Raw genomic sequence first — 16,947 nt, forward strand, 5'->3', positions numbered from 1 at the left:
TTTCATGAACAAAGCATTACCAAATGAAGTATTTCTTCCTATAACAAGTAATTTATGTTCCAAATTTGTCATTCACAAACCTTAGGGTATCATGGCCAGTGTTTGTGGTAAGTCTGGTGGTAGCCTAGATTCTTAAGAGCTTTAAATCAAAATTTTCCGTAAGTACTTGTTATGCAGACTTTGATTAACTCAACAAATACTGGAGAATCTAATAAAGAATTAGAACTTATATTTGTGTACCCTGTAAATCAAGGATCCTGAATTAATCAATTTAAGTTCTTAAAAGAATGACAACAAAATTCTATCTTAGATCAATGATATTTAAAGAATTATATTAATATATTTAGCACTTTTGTTACAGTAGTCATTAATCATCATCATGTTTGAATTTTATCTTTCCCTAAGGAATAAAGACTTCATCTCAATTCAGAATTCCAAGTGAGAAGGAATTTTATGTTTCAGTTAAGTGTAATATGAAACATTGGGGCCTTCAGTAAACAAAGACATTTAGAACATAAGTAATGAAAATCTATTCTGACCTGTTCAGAGATTTCCATTGACTAGGCTAATATTTCACATTTGCACTTGTTCATTAAAAAGGAATTTTCTAGAGGTAGAGATCACTGTTATTTGTTTGTTTTATATTCTGCTATAGGCACAAGCATTGTTCCCTTTCGGAAGAAACGACTGACTCATATGTCTGGATGGATGGCTCTGATTCCAAATGCAAAGCACATTAACTGGTATTTTAAAGATGTAGATCACATAACCAACATATCCTATACGTCAACATTCTATGGATTTAAGGTAAAGAGCTATAAAATTCATCTTCTAATAATGATGATTGCATATTATACAAATGCAGCCTACGTCCTGTCCTTATGCCAGTTGTTAGGCCCAGAATGTGCTCGCCTCACATACTGACCTGTTGAAGTCCTGCGCACATTTCATGACCCACCCTAAACCCAAGAAACAAGGTAAAGAAAGAAACCTTGTGTAGGAATCAGAAGTAAGCAATATCTTTGCCATATTCCCACAATACTAAGCTTGTACCCTGTTATTGTCACCATGATAAGAGCTATCATTAATTGGTGCTTATGATATTCCAGGTACCAGTTAAGGGCTTTAGAATTTGTATTTTTAAAATATACCAAACACAGGCAATGACAGGCCAAGTCCTGCCCACCACCTAGCTCCATCTGGATCTAACATTCTGTCAATATTTCCTTTTGATTTTTTTTTAAAGAAATAAACATTTTTGATGAAATGGTAGTCCCCTGTGTGGCTTACCTTCATCTCATTCCCACTCTCCACCTCTAGTGGTGACCAATATCCCGAATTGGGTGTTTTCATTCCCATTCATGTTCTTCGACTTATACTGCATATGTGTAGCCAAAAACAATACCTAGCATTGTTTTAAATGTTTTCAAATATTACAGAAATAAAATATTCTCTAAATACGTGTGTGTGTGTGTGTGTGTGTACAGAGAGAGATTTTCATTGCCTTCGGATAGAGTTAGCATTATTGCCATAGACATATAAAATGTTACTAAGCAAAATATGAATGCAAGATGACAAACTGAAACCAAAACTTAAGTCTTAATATAAGCGCTATGTCATCAAACTATGTCATCAAAACTAATGTATGTTATACAGGATATTAACGTTTAAAATTGTATTTGGGACAAACATTTATAGGAAGAAGACTATGTAATCATATCTCATAACTTCACTCAAAATCCTGATATGTTTAATGTTATTGACATGAGGAATGGCTCTTCAAATCCATTGAGTTGGAATACTAGCAAGAATGGAGACTGGCACCTTGAAGCAAACACAAGTACTCTATATTACTTGGGTATGTATTCATTAGGCAAAAGTGATTATTTTATTTAATGCTTTGTCTAAAGAAAGAAAAATTGCTTAATGGGAAAATATGTGTTCCAGTGTTCTCTGGATAGTAGGATTCAAGAGATGTTTGCTGAGTAAAAGGATTGGAGACTAAATTTATGTTGAAAAAGGCCTTGAGTTGAATTAAGAACTTTCATTTTATGTTTGGAGATAACGCCAACACTCTTACAGATAGCCTAACATTTATTTTACAAAATTAGAGGAAATGAGTACAAAGGAAGCTGTCAAATATTTTGTTTCCATTTTCATTATTTTATTGTTTGGAGGAAATAAAAAATATTTAAGAATACATTTTGAGTTCCAAAATATTTTTTTTTGTCAAGACATTTTGACTGTGTGCTTCTCAATAAGACATGTGCTTTTCATCAGAATTTTTTCAGTCATATTCCATACATTTGAACTCTACCAAGTTACCTTCTAAAGAATATTTTCAGATTGCCATGATTTTATCTATATTTGATCATCGTATTAATTTAAATTGTTTCACTTTCAGTGTCAGGAAGAAATGAACTTCAGCAGAGCCAGCCTATTTCTGGGACCCTGGATCCTGATGTGAAAGATGTTATTATTAATTTCCAAGCTTACTGCTGCATTCTCCAGGACTGCTTTCCTGTACATCCCCCATCGAGAAAACCAATTCCCAGGAAGCGACCGGCCACATATAAGTATATAGGCCTTTTGTTTGTTAATACCTTTGATAGCACTTGACAGAATTCTTTTCACTTGTCATTCTTGGGTGAGAAAATAATGCCCTCATCCTGAACAATGCCTGGTAAGTCGCAAAACACTTTCACACTCATTACTTCACTTGGGCCTTATAACCACCTGATGAGAAAATGGAAAAACCTCACAAAAAATTACTGGTAATCTTAGACTTGCAGGATGTTGGATATGGACAATTAGACCAACTCCCTTATTACAAGATGAGAAAGCTGAAGTCAATGACCTTTAATGAATTACCCAAGATCACAAAACTTCTTGATGACACTTCCAGAATAGCACTGGAAACGAAGTCTCCTCATTAATCTAATGCTTTCTTAGTAGGTGGTGTCTCTTTATCTAGAATAACTGTCATGGTCAAATCTCGTAATACAACTTACTTTATTTTGTTTCAAATGTTTGATCCCCTAATATATATTAATTCTTACAGTTAAAAATGATTTTTCTATCTTTGAAACTTACATAGCCTTTTACATTTATTTCTCATGTGGAACATCACTAGCTCTGCCCTGTGTTATAGTAATTACCATACATCATGGTACTAGCATGTGATGGTTGGTACCAGTCTTTAAGGCCCTTAAAGGTATGATCCTGATTTGATGTATATTTCTGTCCTTAATGGACAAATAATAATCATAAAAATAACAATAGCGATGATAAAAGCTAACATTTAGTGGGCATTTAAGAGCCCGCTACTATGCATCAAGCACAACTCAGTGTTTTTTATTACATGAATTACATTTCAGAATATACAGATATAGCAGTAGCTATTGTACAAAAGAATAACAATTGAATTTTTTGATATATTAATGCGATCATTAAAAAATATTTGAACACCTGCTATGGCCCAGGCACTGTGCTAAGCACTGGGAAGTCAATTGTAAACAACACAGATGTGGTCCCAGCCCTCATTACACTCACATTCTATCCAAAGAGACAGACGCCAACACAAGCAAGCAAAGAAACAAAAGAGTAAACTGAAAAAAAAGAACATGAGTGTGAGTTGTGATAAAGGTTATCAGGGGAATGGGCAGGTGGCTGGGACAGAGAGTAGTATGGCAGGGACCTTTTGGGCAGGGAGGTTAGGAATAGTCTCTCAAAGGAGGGGACATTCCAGCTGAGACCCAAAGGGTGAGGAAGAGCTGACCATGCGAAGACTGGGGAAGGAATGTTCTAGGTGCAGGAAGCATCTTGAGCAGAGCCCCTGATGTGGAAAAGAGTGTGGCACATCTAAGAACAGAGAGAAAACAGCATGGCTATCCCGCTGAGCAGAGGAGAATGGCCTGGAAATGGTGTTGGGAAAGGTGGAAATCAGACCATTCAGATCATGCAGGTAGTTAGTATTAAGAAATAGAAGAAGCTTTTAAATGATTTTCAGCTGAGAAATAATGTACTCTAAATTACATTTTGGAAGGACCACTTTTGATACATTACAGAGGGATGGTGGAGAAAGCAGGAAGGCTCATGAAAAGACTCTAAGAGACATGCACCGTCAGGGTTATTGACCAAAAAGTCCTTATATAGTCTAAGGTAGATAAAATTATTGAAAATTTAATTAGCATTTATTATTTACTCACATAATAGATTTAGATTGGTCTAGGCCAGGATGTGATAGAGGAATATGTTGGTATTCTACATGTAAATGTCTTAGCATATAGGTTTCTCCCCCCACAGTATGAGTTCTGCTCACTAGAAATAGCTATAATTGGATTTATTAATTTATATTATACAGATAGCTATCAGTGAAACCAGACAGAATCTTGATCCAGGACAGGTACCTCAAGATTAGGATATAAAGCTCTAGTATGTAACATGCATATGCTTTGTTTAAGAGGTATTAGGCTTTATTGATCATAACAATGGGCAGTAAGAAGAACAATATATAACATGCATAGTATAGTGCTGTTGGGGATAAGAATGAAAGGCTATTAATCTTGAGAAAAACTAGATAAAATCAGTGATCGAATCCATACAATCCTGGTCAGGTTTTTTAGTTCGAAAGATACAACTACTAAACCTAACTTTCTCTGAAATTGCTTCATGAAAAATAATGTATTATTGTAAGTCTAAATTAACTGCTAACCTTTCTTTTAAACCTAGTAAAACAAATTTTTATAACAGAATTTTTAACACATTTCTTAGAAATATAACTTGATAATTCAAATGTATAATACAAGTACACTTGAACCGAACTACATATTGACTGTTTTGTAGAATTCCAGAATTAGTATCATGGAATTTTTAAATTTTTTACTAGTTCAGAAAACAACCTCTGATTGTGAACGTTTTCCAGTGGGAACATATCATCAACTTTATAATAATATTCTTTACAACAGTGTGCATTGGGGTGGCTTCTGGAAGGTATAGCAATGAAAGTGGAGACTGCCTCTCCTCCCAAGCACTTTTTATATCTCTTTCAGTTTAGCCTAACTTTCACTCTGGTTGCAGACCTGCAACTCCTGATCCCAGCCCAGGGGCTTAACTTCGTTGACTCATCCTTCCAATTCAGAGACCATCCTTCCATCCCTCCCTTCACAGAATATAGCGACCATATCCTCTTTCCCCTTTCCCCCACGCAGTAGCACTGTATGTAAGGTCTTTAAATGGACGAAGGATGCAGGGGAGGGGCAGAGAGAGAGGGGGAGAGAGAGATTCTCAAGAAGACTCCCTGCTGAGCACAGAGCCCAAAGTGGGGCTCAGACTCACAACCCCCTGAGATCATGCCCTGAGCCAAAATCAAGAGTAGGATGCTTAACCCTCTGAGCCACCCAGGCGCCCTTCTACCATGTGAAATCTTATAAGGAAATTAAGTAATTTGCATTTTAGCCAAAATTAGGATATCATAATGAGGATTTAGTGGGAGAAAAGGTGATTCAGATTGTAGATGGAAAAAAAGTTTTCTTTGGAGAAAAAAAAAAAGCTATACGTGTAGTGGTATATGTTGAGTGTGCTACCAGTTGCACATACGAGCTCGCCTACTTAGCAAAATTGTAAATACTCTGTCATCCCAAAACAGCTAGTATAAGGACGTGGTCATTAAGTGTATAAAGATAATGCTTAATGGAACTATGTCTCTTCTCTTTTCAGCTTATGGTCAAATGATTCTTTCTGGCAATCATCTCGAGAAAATAATTATACCATACCTCACCCAGGAGCAAATGTGGTTATTCCTGAAGGTAAGTACGTAAACGTAAACAAAACGCCTCTGCTTGTGTGACACTGACAGCACAAAGTTAGAATTCCACCTTTATGTAACACACCTTGGGGAAAGAGCAAATGTGAAGAGATGGATTCTAGTATTGTGTCCTGGATACCAGACCTTGCCTTCTGGGTTTTATGTGGATTTAAACATGAATATTAAGGATAATAGATTTTCTGGGAGAGTCAAGGATAAGTCATTGTGTGGAAAAAGGGTTGCAAACTTCAAAACCAGGACTCACTGGTAAGGGTGTCTGTATTTTTATCTGTAAGTTATAGTATGGATTATGTTGTATTTCTTATATTAAAGCATTGTTTTATAGGCACATGGGTTGTAGCAGACATAGATATTCCGCCAATGGCAAGTCTCGTTATTTGGGGAGTTCTAGAACTGGAAGATCAACACAGTGTGGGAGCTGCAGAGTCTTCTTACAGAAAAGTTGTTCTGAATGCTACCTACATATCACTTCAGGTAGGAGGGAGGGTCTTATAATTTATACCTTTATTAGTCAAATTCTAAGATGTTGGAGATTTGTTGAAAAAAATTATAGGAAACATATTCAATTGATGTGAGTAAAAAACACAACTGGTTCTAACCCATAAGATGGAAGCCTCATGTAAGTCCAGGATATTTCTGCTCTCCTTCACCTGGTGGCTACACATTCCTTAGGGAGTAATTATGCTACTTTTTACTGCGAAGTTTGCCCATTTTTAATCCTACATTGAATATTTGTATACTGTTAGGTAAAACTTAACCTGCAACTTGCTCTAAGAACCAGAGAATTCCAGGAGTTCTAGAAAAAAATAAAAGATTTTAAGTCTTTTCTTTTTTTTTAGAAAACAGTGTTTCTTAAAATGAATGGACATAGATGGAATTATGAAAACAGGAGAAGACTCTTAGAAATATTTCAGCTGCTTGGAAAACAATCACCTCATTCTCTCATAAACCTCAGATGGTCTTGAACGTGTAGCAGTACAATTAGTTGAGTTATTCTGTCAGTCTTTTATTGTTAATTAAAAAGAATGGCCTAACCAAAAGCTATGAAGTGCTGTTGAAAAGTAAAAGTCTGTAGGGGTGTCTGGGTGGTTCAGTGTGTTAAGTGCCTTCCGCTCAGGTCATGATCCCAAGGTCCTGGGATGGAGCCTGCATCGGACTCCTGGCTCAGGCGACAGCCTGCTTCTCCCTCTCCCTCTGCCCCTCCCCCTGCTCTCTCTCCCTCTATCTCAACTAAATTTTCTTTGATAAAAATAGGCCTTTACTGCTTTAAAGATATGCAATATTTTGGTATTTAGATGCATGAGCTTTGAGGTAAATTAAAGCGACGACTGAGTCCTTAAGCCTCACCGTCAGTTGGGAATTTGGGTAAGATATTTGACCACTTTAGCATCAGTTTTCTCACCTATCAAATGAGAATAATAACAGCAATCCATGGGTTTAGTGTAAAGGTCAAATGGTATAATGCACGTAAAGCCTTACACATTATGGCTGGCATGGAATCAGCAAGCATTGAGTAATAGCTGTTAGTACTAACAATGAGGGCTCCTACTTGGCCACGGCTTGGATGTAAGTGTGAACAGTGTATTTCATATATGTCATATGGTGCTAAAATAAAACGTGATCTGTCCAAATGCCCCAAGTTTAGATGTAAGCAGGTCTCAGCTTTAGGTATAGCACTGGCAATAAGTACCTAGACTCTGACCTTGGAAAAGTCATGTAAGCCACCCATCCCGAAGTGACAAGGTTTTATGTGAAGTGAAGTGACAAGGTCACTTCCAGATACAATACTGTTCTTTGTATAACAAATTTCATTCATTTTTACTAGAGGCTACCAGTATCTCCTCATTCCTTTTTTATGGGTGAATTTTTTTTCTGCTCAATTTTTTAAGTATTAACAATTTTCTGCTTCACTGCAGGGAGGTAGATTGATTGGTGGCTGGGAAGATAACCCTTTTAAAGGAGAATTACAGATTATTCTTAGAGGAAATCATTCTACTCCAGAGTGGACTCTTCCAGAAGGACCAAATCAAGGATCAAAGGTCTTAGGTATGTGTTTCCAGATACTGAAAGTATCATATCGGTTTTGAAAATCTATTGTAAAACATATAGCACTAAAATACCTGTTATCAGTTGAAGATGTTATGGTACCAGAAACTTTTACAGACATCTATTTACACTAAAGGGTTATAAAAATAAATTTAAAAATTTTAACTAAATTGTGTTACACTAAAATAGTTATAGATGTGTGTATTTGAAACCAAGATGTAATCCATTGCAAAACTAACATAAATCTCTTTATATGTGTATTATTTCTCCAATCCGGTTTTCTTTATATTTTTCCCTTTATATAAACAAGCATAGTTTTTCATATTATGGTGCCTTTTCCTTAAAAGGTAACTTTTCTGCACATTATTCCACTTTTACAGTATTAATAGTCTGTGGATCAATTGGCTCTGCTAACAGTTATCCAACCATACCTGTTGCTGAACTTTAAATTTTCCAGTTGGTTTTGTATGGCTGCACATATTCCTTTCTAAGCCTGGAAAGTAAAGGAACAGAGAGGGTTTATTTGGTCATAATTAGTAACCACATTTTATTAACACTGCTGGATATTTATTGAAAAGATACATACAAGCATGTGTTGCAGTTGCTTCCCCATACGGTTTCTAAAACAGTGACAGTAAAGAGGAGCATAAAAAATTATTTAGTCAGCTCTCCACTGGTAAATGTCCCAAGACAGACATATTCAATCTTGAAAACTATTTGCTTTCGTGAGTTTATTTTTTTAATTTGTTTCAAAAGTAACATTTCAAACAACACAAATAATATCAAGAAAAACTATTAAGGGGGAGCCTGGGTGGCTCAGTCATTAAAGCATCTGCCTTCGGCTCAGGGCGTGATCCCGGCGTTTTGGGATCGAGCCCCACATCGCTGGGAGCCTGCTTCTTCCTCTCCCACTCCCCCTGCTTGTGTTCCCTCTCTCTCTGGCTGTCTCTATCTCTGTCAAATAAATAAATAAGATCTTAAAAAAAAAAAAGAAAAACTATTAAGAAAAAATATATGTCTTTCCAATTTTACCCCATCATGAGGAAACTAGTATCTACAGTTAGCAGTTTTTACATGTCAAACTAAAGATATTAAGTTTTCTTTCTCAGTTAACATATTATGGATATCTTTCCAGATCAATATTTGTAGATAAGTCTTCCTTTTTAAAGCATATTACCCTACTGTATTAGTATATTATAATTTAATCCATCATCCTTTTATTGATATACACTAGATTTATTCCAGTTTTCCAATATTTTCAAATATTATCATAGTAGGAATCCTCATTCACATATCCTGTGCACTCACTTTAATTTCCATGGGCCAGATTCCTAGAAGGGGGTCAGAGGGTCAAAGTCTTCTTGTATAGCCCTGAGCAGATAATCCAAATTCATTCCATTCATTCTAAAATGTCCAATCACTTATTAAAATATATCAATGTACTGTTTCATTTTATACTAGCACCTAACTCAGTACTATGTGGTGAATAAATTGAAGTTTTTCTCCTTCAGGGGTGTTTGGTGAGCTGGATCTTCATGGAATTCCACGTTCAGTATATAAAACTAAGCTCTCAGAAACCGCAGAGGCAGGTTCCAAAGTCCTGTCTTTAATGGATGCTGTGGATTGGCAGGTACAGGAAATAGTATGTGGTGGGAACTGAATACACATAGTGGGTCAACTTAAAATGTTTCTTTCTTATTCTCATGGACATTGACTTTTTCATAGGATTAATCGGATGAGAAATGTATATTTTGCATTAGCTTGTACTCAAAAGCTTACCTGATAGGAGGCATTTAAAAATTGGGATCTCTAAAGGTCCTTCAGAATATATAAAGAACGTTATTTATATGTTAGTTATGAAAGGAAAATATGAAAGTTTTTGAGTAAAAAAAGTTTCTTATGTATGTCTTTCCCACATTTCAGGAAGACCAAGTAATAGTTAATTGTGTAAAAACAAAAATTCTGAGGAAATTTTTTTAAGTCTTAAGAATATTGTACTGACCAGTATTTAATAAAAATATGATTATATTTGCTTTGATCTATTTAATTTTTTAAAAGTATATTCCCTATGATTTTATTTAATGACTGAATTAAGTTTGAGGGAATGCTGAGATAAATCAAAATTTAAGAATTCTTAATATCAAACCCAAGCGTATTTATTTTTAGAGTCCTCAATGTAGTTTTTTCCTTCTGATAATGCCATGTTGCTAATCAGATATGAATTAAATTAGAATTTTTAAGTTATTATTAAGAAATAGAAACCTATTTTAAAAATTGTTCTTGAATTTGGCACTTGAATTTTTGTAAGGAGGGAGAAGAGATTGTGATAACAACCACAAGCTATGATTTCCACCAGACAGAAACTAGAAGTATCATTAAAATCCTGCATGACCAGAAAATTCTCATTCTCAATGATACCCTTTCCTACACTCACCTTGGTAAGTGGCTGTTTTTTAACCAAATAGATATGTAATTAAAATGTCATGAAATATTCACATTTTTAGTGCTCTCCTTTGTAATTATTCAGCAAATATTCAGCAAAGACTACTGTATAGCATCCCATGGGGCAATGCTAGCACTTTCTGCTTTAAGCAAGCTTCTAGGTGATTTTTTTAAAAGATTTATTTGCTTGTTTATTTATTTATTTATTTATTTATTTGAGAGAGAGAGTGAGAGAGCGTGTGAGCACAGGCAGTGGCGTAGGGAGGATGGGTGGGGGTGGTGGGCAGAGGGAGAGGGACAGAGAGAATCAGAGGATCTCAAGCCAACTCCCCTCTGAGTGGGGAGCCCCACACAGGGTTTGATCTCACAACCCTGAGATCATGACCTGAGCCAAAATCAAGAGTCAGACGCTTAACCAGCTGAGCCACCCAGGCACCCCCTAAGTGATTCTTATGCACACTGAATTTTGAGAACCTTTGTTTCAAGAGCATCTTTGTCCCAAATTAAAAAGTATCGTGGGGGGATCTAAGATGGTTATTATAAGATTGCTGATTATAATAATTTTTTGATTTAAATAGAAGAAATGCTTTTGATTGCATTTCATGTTATAAATTAAAAAGTATGGGGGGGATTTAAGATGGTGATGTAGTATAAGGACCCTAGGCTCATCTTGTCCCTCGAACACAAGTCATTCTGAATTCCCAAGAAATCATTCTGAGGTCTCAGAAAACAAAGTTCACAGCTAGAAGGAGAGAGGAGGCCACACTGAGGAGGGTAGGAGATGCAGAGACTTGGTTTGTGGGAGAAACAGATCACAGGTGCTGTGTAGGGGAGGAAGCCCTGGTCACAGAGAAAGGCAAGAATATAGCACGGAGGGGCAAGTACAAGGTGAACATTTCCTCAAAACCATTGGCTAGTGAAACAGAGGGGCTGATTTTCATGAGTTTTGTGAGCGGGGCTTGGGTGCTTGAAGACTGGAGTTTTAAAGGTTATGGGATTGGCTGGGATAGAGCCCTGAGGGCGCTGCTCTGTGTCTGGAGAGAAGGCAGACAGGCAAGCAACAGTGGGGGAAGGGAGGATGATGGCAGGATCTGAGGAATGCCTAAAACATAGAGACTGTTCCCTCTTCTTGGCGCATTTCCGTGAGAGGTAGTTTTCAAGGAGATGCCTCTGCGTGGACAAAAGAGCAGTAGGCACCATTTCCCTCCCCCGCCCCTCAGCATAGGTTCAGAGGCACAAATACAGCTCAGCCCCAACACGCGCTGCCTAGCCTGCCTGCTCCAAGTCCCACAGCCCTGCACTCTGGCACAACTACCCTTCTCGGTCAAGCCTGCCTCAGTCCCAGTGCAGTAAGACACTCTCCCTGAAGGCCAGCACAGGCCCCTACCCACACCACGTCCACAAAGGCTGAAGTTTAAAAAGTCAGCAGTCTTGGCTGGGATAGAGCCCAGGGGACACTCCTGGAGAGAAGGCAGGCATACTGCCTGGGGGTAAATGGTGTGGAAACAGCATCTGAAAAATGCCTGGGACACGCAGTGGGAGATTATTCGCTCTTCTGGGAGTGCTTCCCCAAGAGGCAGCATGCACAATGACTCCTCTCTGGGGACAAAGGAGCTGCCTGGTGCCATTTCCCACTCCCACCCCTCAGCATAAATGCAGAGCCACCTGTAGTAAACAGCGCAGCACTGGCACTGGCTGCCTAACCTGCTTACACCAAGTCCCACACCCCTGCACTCTGCTGGTATGGGCCTTCTTGGTCAAGTGTGTCTTACTCCAAGACAGTAGGCCCTTCCCCAGAAGACCATCAGAAACCCCTGCCCACAGCATGTCTCCTGACCAGAGAGGTCTGCAGGGTTTCAGTTCTAGTGGAAGTAGCATCAGATCTCATTTAACAAACAGACCAGAGCACACCTAGTTAAAACTCACCACACTCTGGCGAAGGACCAAACACTATCCACCACAGGCAAGGAGAAACTCTGCAGACAATTGCCTTAAGGATAGAGCAGCCAAAACGCAACAACAGAGTGTACACAACATACACTAGAGACATTGCATTAAGTGCCAGGGCCTGGACACTATATGACCTCTTCTTCATAAAGCCATTACTCCAGGGAGCAGGACACATAACAGGCTTTTCTAACACAGAGAAGAAGGCAGAGATGTAGACAAAATGGCAAGTTGGAGGAATTCATCCCACATGAAAGAATAAGATAAAGTCATGGCTAGAGATATAAGGGAAACATGTATAAATGATGTGCATGATGGGGAATTTAAAGCAGCAATCATAAGTATACTCACTGGGCTTGAGAAAAGAATGGAAGACTTCAGGAAGGCCCTTAAAAGATAAAATAGTAAAAAACAGATAAAATAGTTAAAAAACAATCAGTCAGAAATGAAAAATGTAAGAACTGAGATTCAAAACAGACTGGATGCTATGAACAAGGATGGAAGAAGTAGAAGAACAAATAACTGATATAGAAGATAGAATAATGGAAAACAATGAAGCTGAACAAAAGAGATAAAGAAGAATTATGGATCACAAGAATAGACTTAGGAAACTAAGTGACTCCATCAAATGTACTAACATTCGTATCATGAGTCCCAGAAGAAGAGAGAGAGAGAAAAGGGGGCAGAAAATTTATTTGGAGAAATCATAGCAGAAAACTTCCCAAATCTGGAGAAGGAAACAGATATCCAGATCCATGAGGCACAGAGAACTCCCATCAAAATCAACAAAAGCAGGCCAATACTAAGACATATTGTGGTTAAATTTGCAAAATATGTGATAAAGAAAAAAATTCTAAAAGCAGCAAGACCAAAGAAGTCCCTAACTTACAAGGGAGGACCCATTAAGCTAGCTGCAGATCTCTCAACAGAAACTTAGCAAGCCAGAGGGAGTGGCATGATATATTCAATGTGCTGAATGGGAAAAATCTGCAGGCAAGCGTACTCTATCCAGCAAGGCTGTCATCCAGAATAGACAGCGAAATAAAGCGTTTCCCAGACAAACAAAAACTAAAGGAGTTTGTGACCACTAAACCAGACCTGCAAGAAATAGTAAAGGGAACTCTTTGAGTGGAAAGGAAAGACCAAAAGTGTCAAAGATGAGAAAGGAACGTAAAAATCTCCAGAAACAATTACAAAACAAGAAGTAAAATGGCACTGAGTACATATCTATCAATAATTACTCTGAATGTAAATGGACTAAAAGCTCTAATCAAAAGACATAGGTTGTCAAAACGGATAAAAAAACAAGACCCATCTATATGCTGCCTGTAAGAGTTTCATTTTAGACCTAAAGACAACTGCAGATTGAAAGTGGGGGGAAGGAGAAATATTTATCATGCAAATTGAGGTCAAAAGAAAGCTGGAGTAGTGATACTTATATGGGCAAACTAGATTTTTAAAACAAAGACTGTAACAAGAGATGAAAAAGGGCACTATATCACAATAAAAGGGACTACCCAACACGAAGATATAACAACTGTAAATATTTATGCCCTGAACACAGGAGCACACAAATATATAAAACAATTAATAACGAACATAAAGGAACTCATTGATAATAATACAAGAATAGTAGGGGACTTTAATACCCACTTACAGCAATGGACAGGTCATCTAAGCAGAAAATCAACAAGGAAACAATGGCTTTGAATGACACACTAGACCAGATGGACTTAATAGACATATTCAGAGCATTTCATCCTAAAGCAGCAGAATACACATTATTTTCAAGTGCACACGGAACATTCACCAGAACAGATCACATACTGGGTCACAAATCAGGCCTCAACAAGTACAAAAAGATTGAGATCATACCATGCGTATTTTCTGACCACAAGACTACGAAACTTGAAGTCAGCGACAAGAAATATTTGGAAAGACCATAAATACATGGAGGTTAAGCAACATGCTACTAAACAATAAATAGATGAACTAGGAAATCAAAGAAGAAATTAAAAAATACATGGAAACAAATGAAAATGAAAATACAATGGTCCAAAACCTTTAGAATGCAGCAAAAGCAGCCGTAAGAAGGAAGTATATAGCAATACAGGCCTACGTCAAGGAGCAAGAAAAATCTCAAACAATCTGACCTTATACCTAACGAAGGTAGAAAAAGAACAAGAAACAAAGCCTAAACATGGAAGTGAGGAAATAATAAAGATTAGAGCAGAAATAGATGATATAGAAAGCAAAGAAAACAAAAAACCAAAAAAAAAAAAACAATAGAACAGATCAATGAAACCAGGAGCTGGTGCTTTGAAAAAAATAATATGTTTGATAAACTCCTAGCCAGACTTATAAAAAAGTAATGAGAAAGGACCCAAATAAATAAAATCACAAATAAGAGGGGAGAAATAACAACCAACACTACAGAAATACAAACAATTATAAGAAAATATTAGGAAAAACTATGCCAACAAATTGGACAAACTAGAAGAAATGGATGAATTCCTGGAAACTTGTAAACTACCAAAACTGAAACAGGCAGAAATAGAAAACTTGAATAGACCAATAACCAACAAAGAAATTGAATCAGTAATCACAAATCTCCCAACAAACAAAAGTTCAGGGGCAGATGGCATCAAAGGTGAATTTGACCAAACATTTAAAGAAGAATTAATACCTATTCTTCTCAAACTATTCCAAAAAATACAAATAGAAGGAAAACTTCCGAATTCATTCTATTAGGCCAGCCTTATTCTGATACCAAAACCAGACAGATTTTGCTAAAAAAAGAACTACAGGCCAATATCCCTGATGAACATGGATGTAAAAATTCTCAAATAATACTATCAAATTGAATCCAACAGTACATTAAAAGAATCATTCACCATAGTCAAGTGGGATTTATTGCTGGACTAGAAGAGTAATTCAGTATTCACAAATAAATCAATGTGATACACCACACCAATAAAAGAAAAGATAAGAACCATATGATCCTCTCAATAGATGCAGAAAAAACATTTGACAAAGAACAACGTCCATTCATGATAAAAGCCCCCAACAAACAGAGGGAACAACAATAAAGGACATATATGAAAAACTCACGGCTAATATCATCCTCAATGTGGAAAAACTGAGAGCTTTTTCTCTACAGTAAGGACAAAACAGGGATGTCCACTTTCACCACTGTTATTTAACATAGCCCTGGAAGTCCTAGCCACAGCAATTGGACAACAAAAAGAAATGAAAGGCATCCAAATTGGCAAGGAAGAAGTCAAATTCTCACTATTTGCAGATGACATGATAATCTATATAGAAGAGACAAAAGACTCCGCCAAAAAATTGCTAGAACTGATACATGAATTCAGTAAAGTCACAGGATGCAAAATCAATGTACAGAAATCTGTCTAGGAGTAAACCTAACCAAAGAAGTAAAAGATCTGTACTCTGAAAACTATGAAACACTGATGAAAGAAATTGAAGATGACACAAAGAAATGGAAAAACATTCCATCCTCATGGAATGGAAGAACAGATATTGTTAAATATTTGTCTATACTACCCAAGGCAGTCCACACATTTAATGCAGTCCCTGTCAAAATACCATCAGCATTGTTCACAGAGCTAGAACAAATAATCCTAAATTTTGTATGGAATCACAAAAGACCCTGAATGCCAAAGCAGTCTTTAAAAAGAAAACCAAAGCTGTAAGCATCACAATTCCAGACTTCATGCTATTTTACAAAGCTGTAGTCATTAAGACAGTTATGGTGCTGGCACAAAAACAGACACATAGGTCAATGGAATAGAACAGAGAACCCAGAAATGGACCCTCAACTCTATGGTCAACTAATCTTCGACAGAACACGGAGGAATATCCAATGGAAAAAAGACAGTGTCTTCAACAAATAGTGTTGAGAAAATTGGACAGCCACATGCAGAAGAATGAAACTGGACCACTTTCTTACATCCTACACTGAAATAAACTCAAAATGGATGAAAGACCTTAAAGTGAGACAGGAATCCATCAAAATCCTGGAGAACACAGGCAGCAACCTCTTTGACTTTGGCCACAGTGACTTCTTGCTAGACACGTCTTCAAAGGCAAGGGAAACAAAAGCAAAAATGAACTATTGGGACTTCATCAAGATAAAAAGCTTTTGTACAGCAAAGGAAACAGTCAACAAAACTAAAAGGCAACCTACAGAATAGGAGAAGATATTTGCAAATGTCTTATCAGATAAAGGGCTAATATCCAAAATCTATAAAGAACTTAACAAACTCAACACCCAAAAAAAAAAAAGAATCCAGTCAAGAAATGGGCAGAAGACTGAACAGACATTTTCCCAAAGAAGACATATGGGTGGCCAACAGACACATGAAAAAATGCTCAACATCACTTGGCATCCTGAAATACAAATCAAAACCACAATGAGATAGCACAGCACACTGGTCAGAATGGCTAAAAGTAACAAGTCAGGAAACAACAGGTGTTGTCGAGGATGTAGAGAAAGGAGAACTCTCACACTGTTGGTAGGAATGCAAACTGGTGCAGCCACTCTGGAAAACAGTATGGAGGTTCTTCAAAAAATTAAAAATAGAGCTACCCTACGACCCAGCAATTGGACTATTAGGTATTTATCCAAAGGATATGAACATAGTGACTCAAAGGGACACATG

At 37.1% G+C, this 16,947-nt stretch overlaps 1 protein-coding gene across 3 annotated transcripts in view; it reads left to right on the plus strand.

Annotated features, from left to right (window-relative positions):
* Positions 1–16,947, plus strand: part of PKHD1L1 (PKHD1 like 1) — a 148,637-nt gene that overhangs the window by 88,549 nt on the left and 43,141 nt on the right. For all 3 annotated transcript variants that reach the window (XM_026495557.4, XM_057307885.1, XM_048212537.2), the window contains 8 exons: positions 656–807; positions 1,699–1,858; positions 2,405–2,576; positions 5,719–5,807; positions 6,153–6,301; positions 7,744–7,873; positions 9,385–9,503; positions 10,182–10,311. In XM_026495557.4, coding sequence (XP_026351342.3) covers positions 656–807; positions 1,699–1,858; positions 2,405–2,576; positions 5,719–5,807; positions 6,153–6,301; positions 7,744–7,873; positions 9,385–9,503; positions 10,182–10,311 — 1,101 coding nt within the window. The remainder of the gene's footprint in view (positions 1–655; positions 808–1,698; positions 1,859–2,404; positions 2,577–5,718; positions 5,808–6,152; positions 6,302–7,743; positions 7,874–9,384; positions 9,504–10,181; positions 10,312–16,947) is intronic.

Source organism: Ursus arctos, unplaced genomic scaffold, assembly GCF_023065955.2.
Source record: "Ursus arctos isolate Adak ecotype North America unplaced genomic scaffold, UrsArc2.0 scaffold_6, whole genome shotgun sequence".
NCBI classification, from domain to species: domain Eukaryota; kingdom Metazoa; phylum Chordata; class Mammalia; order Carnivora; family Ursidae; genus Ursus; species Ursus arctos.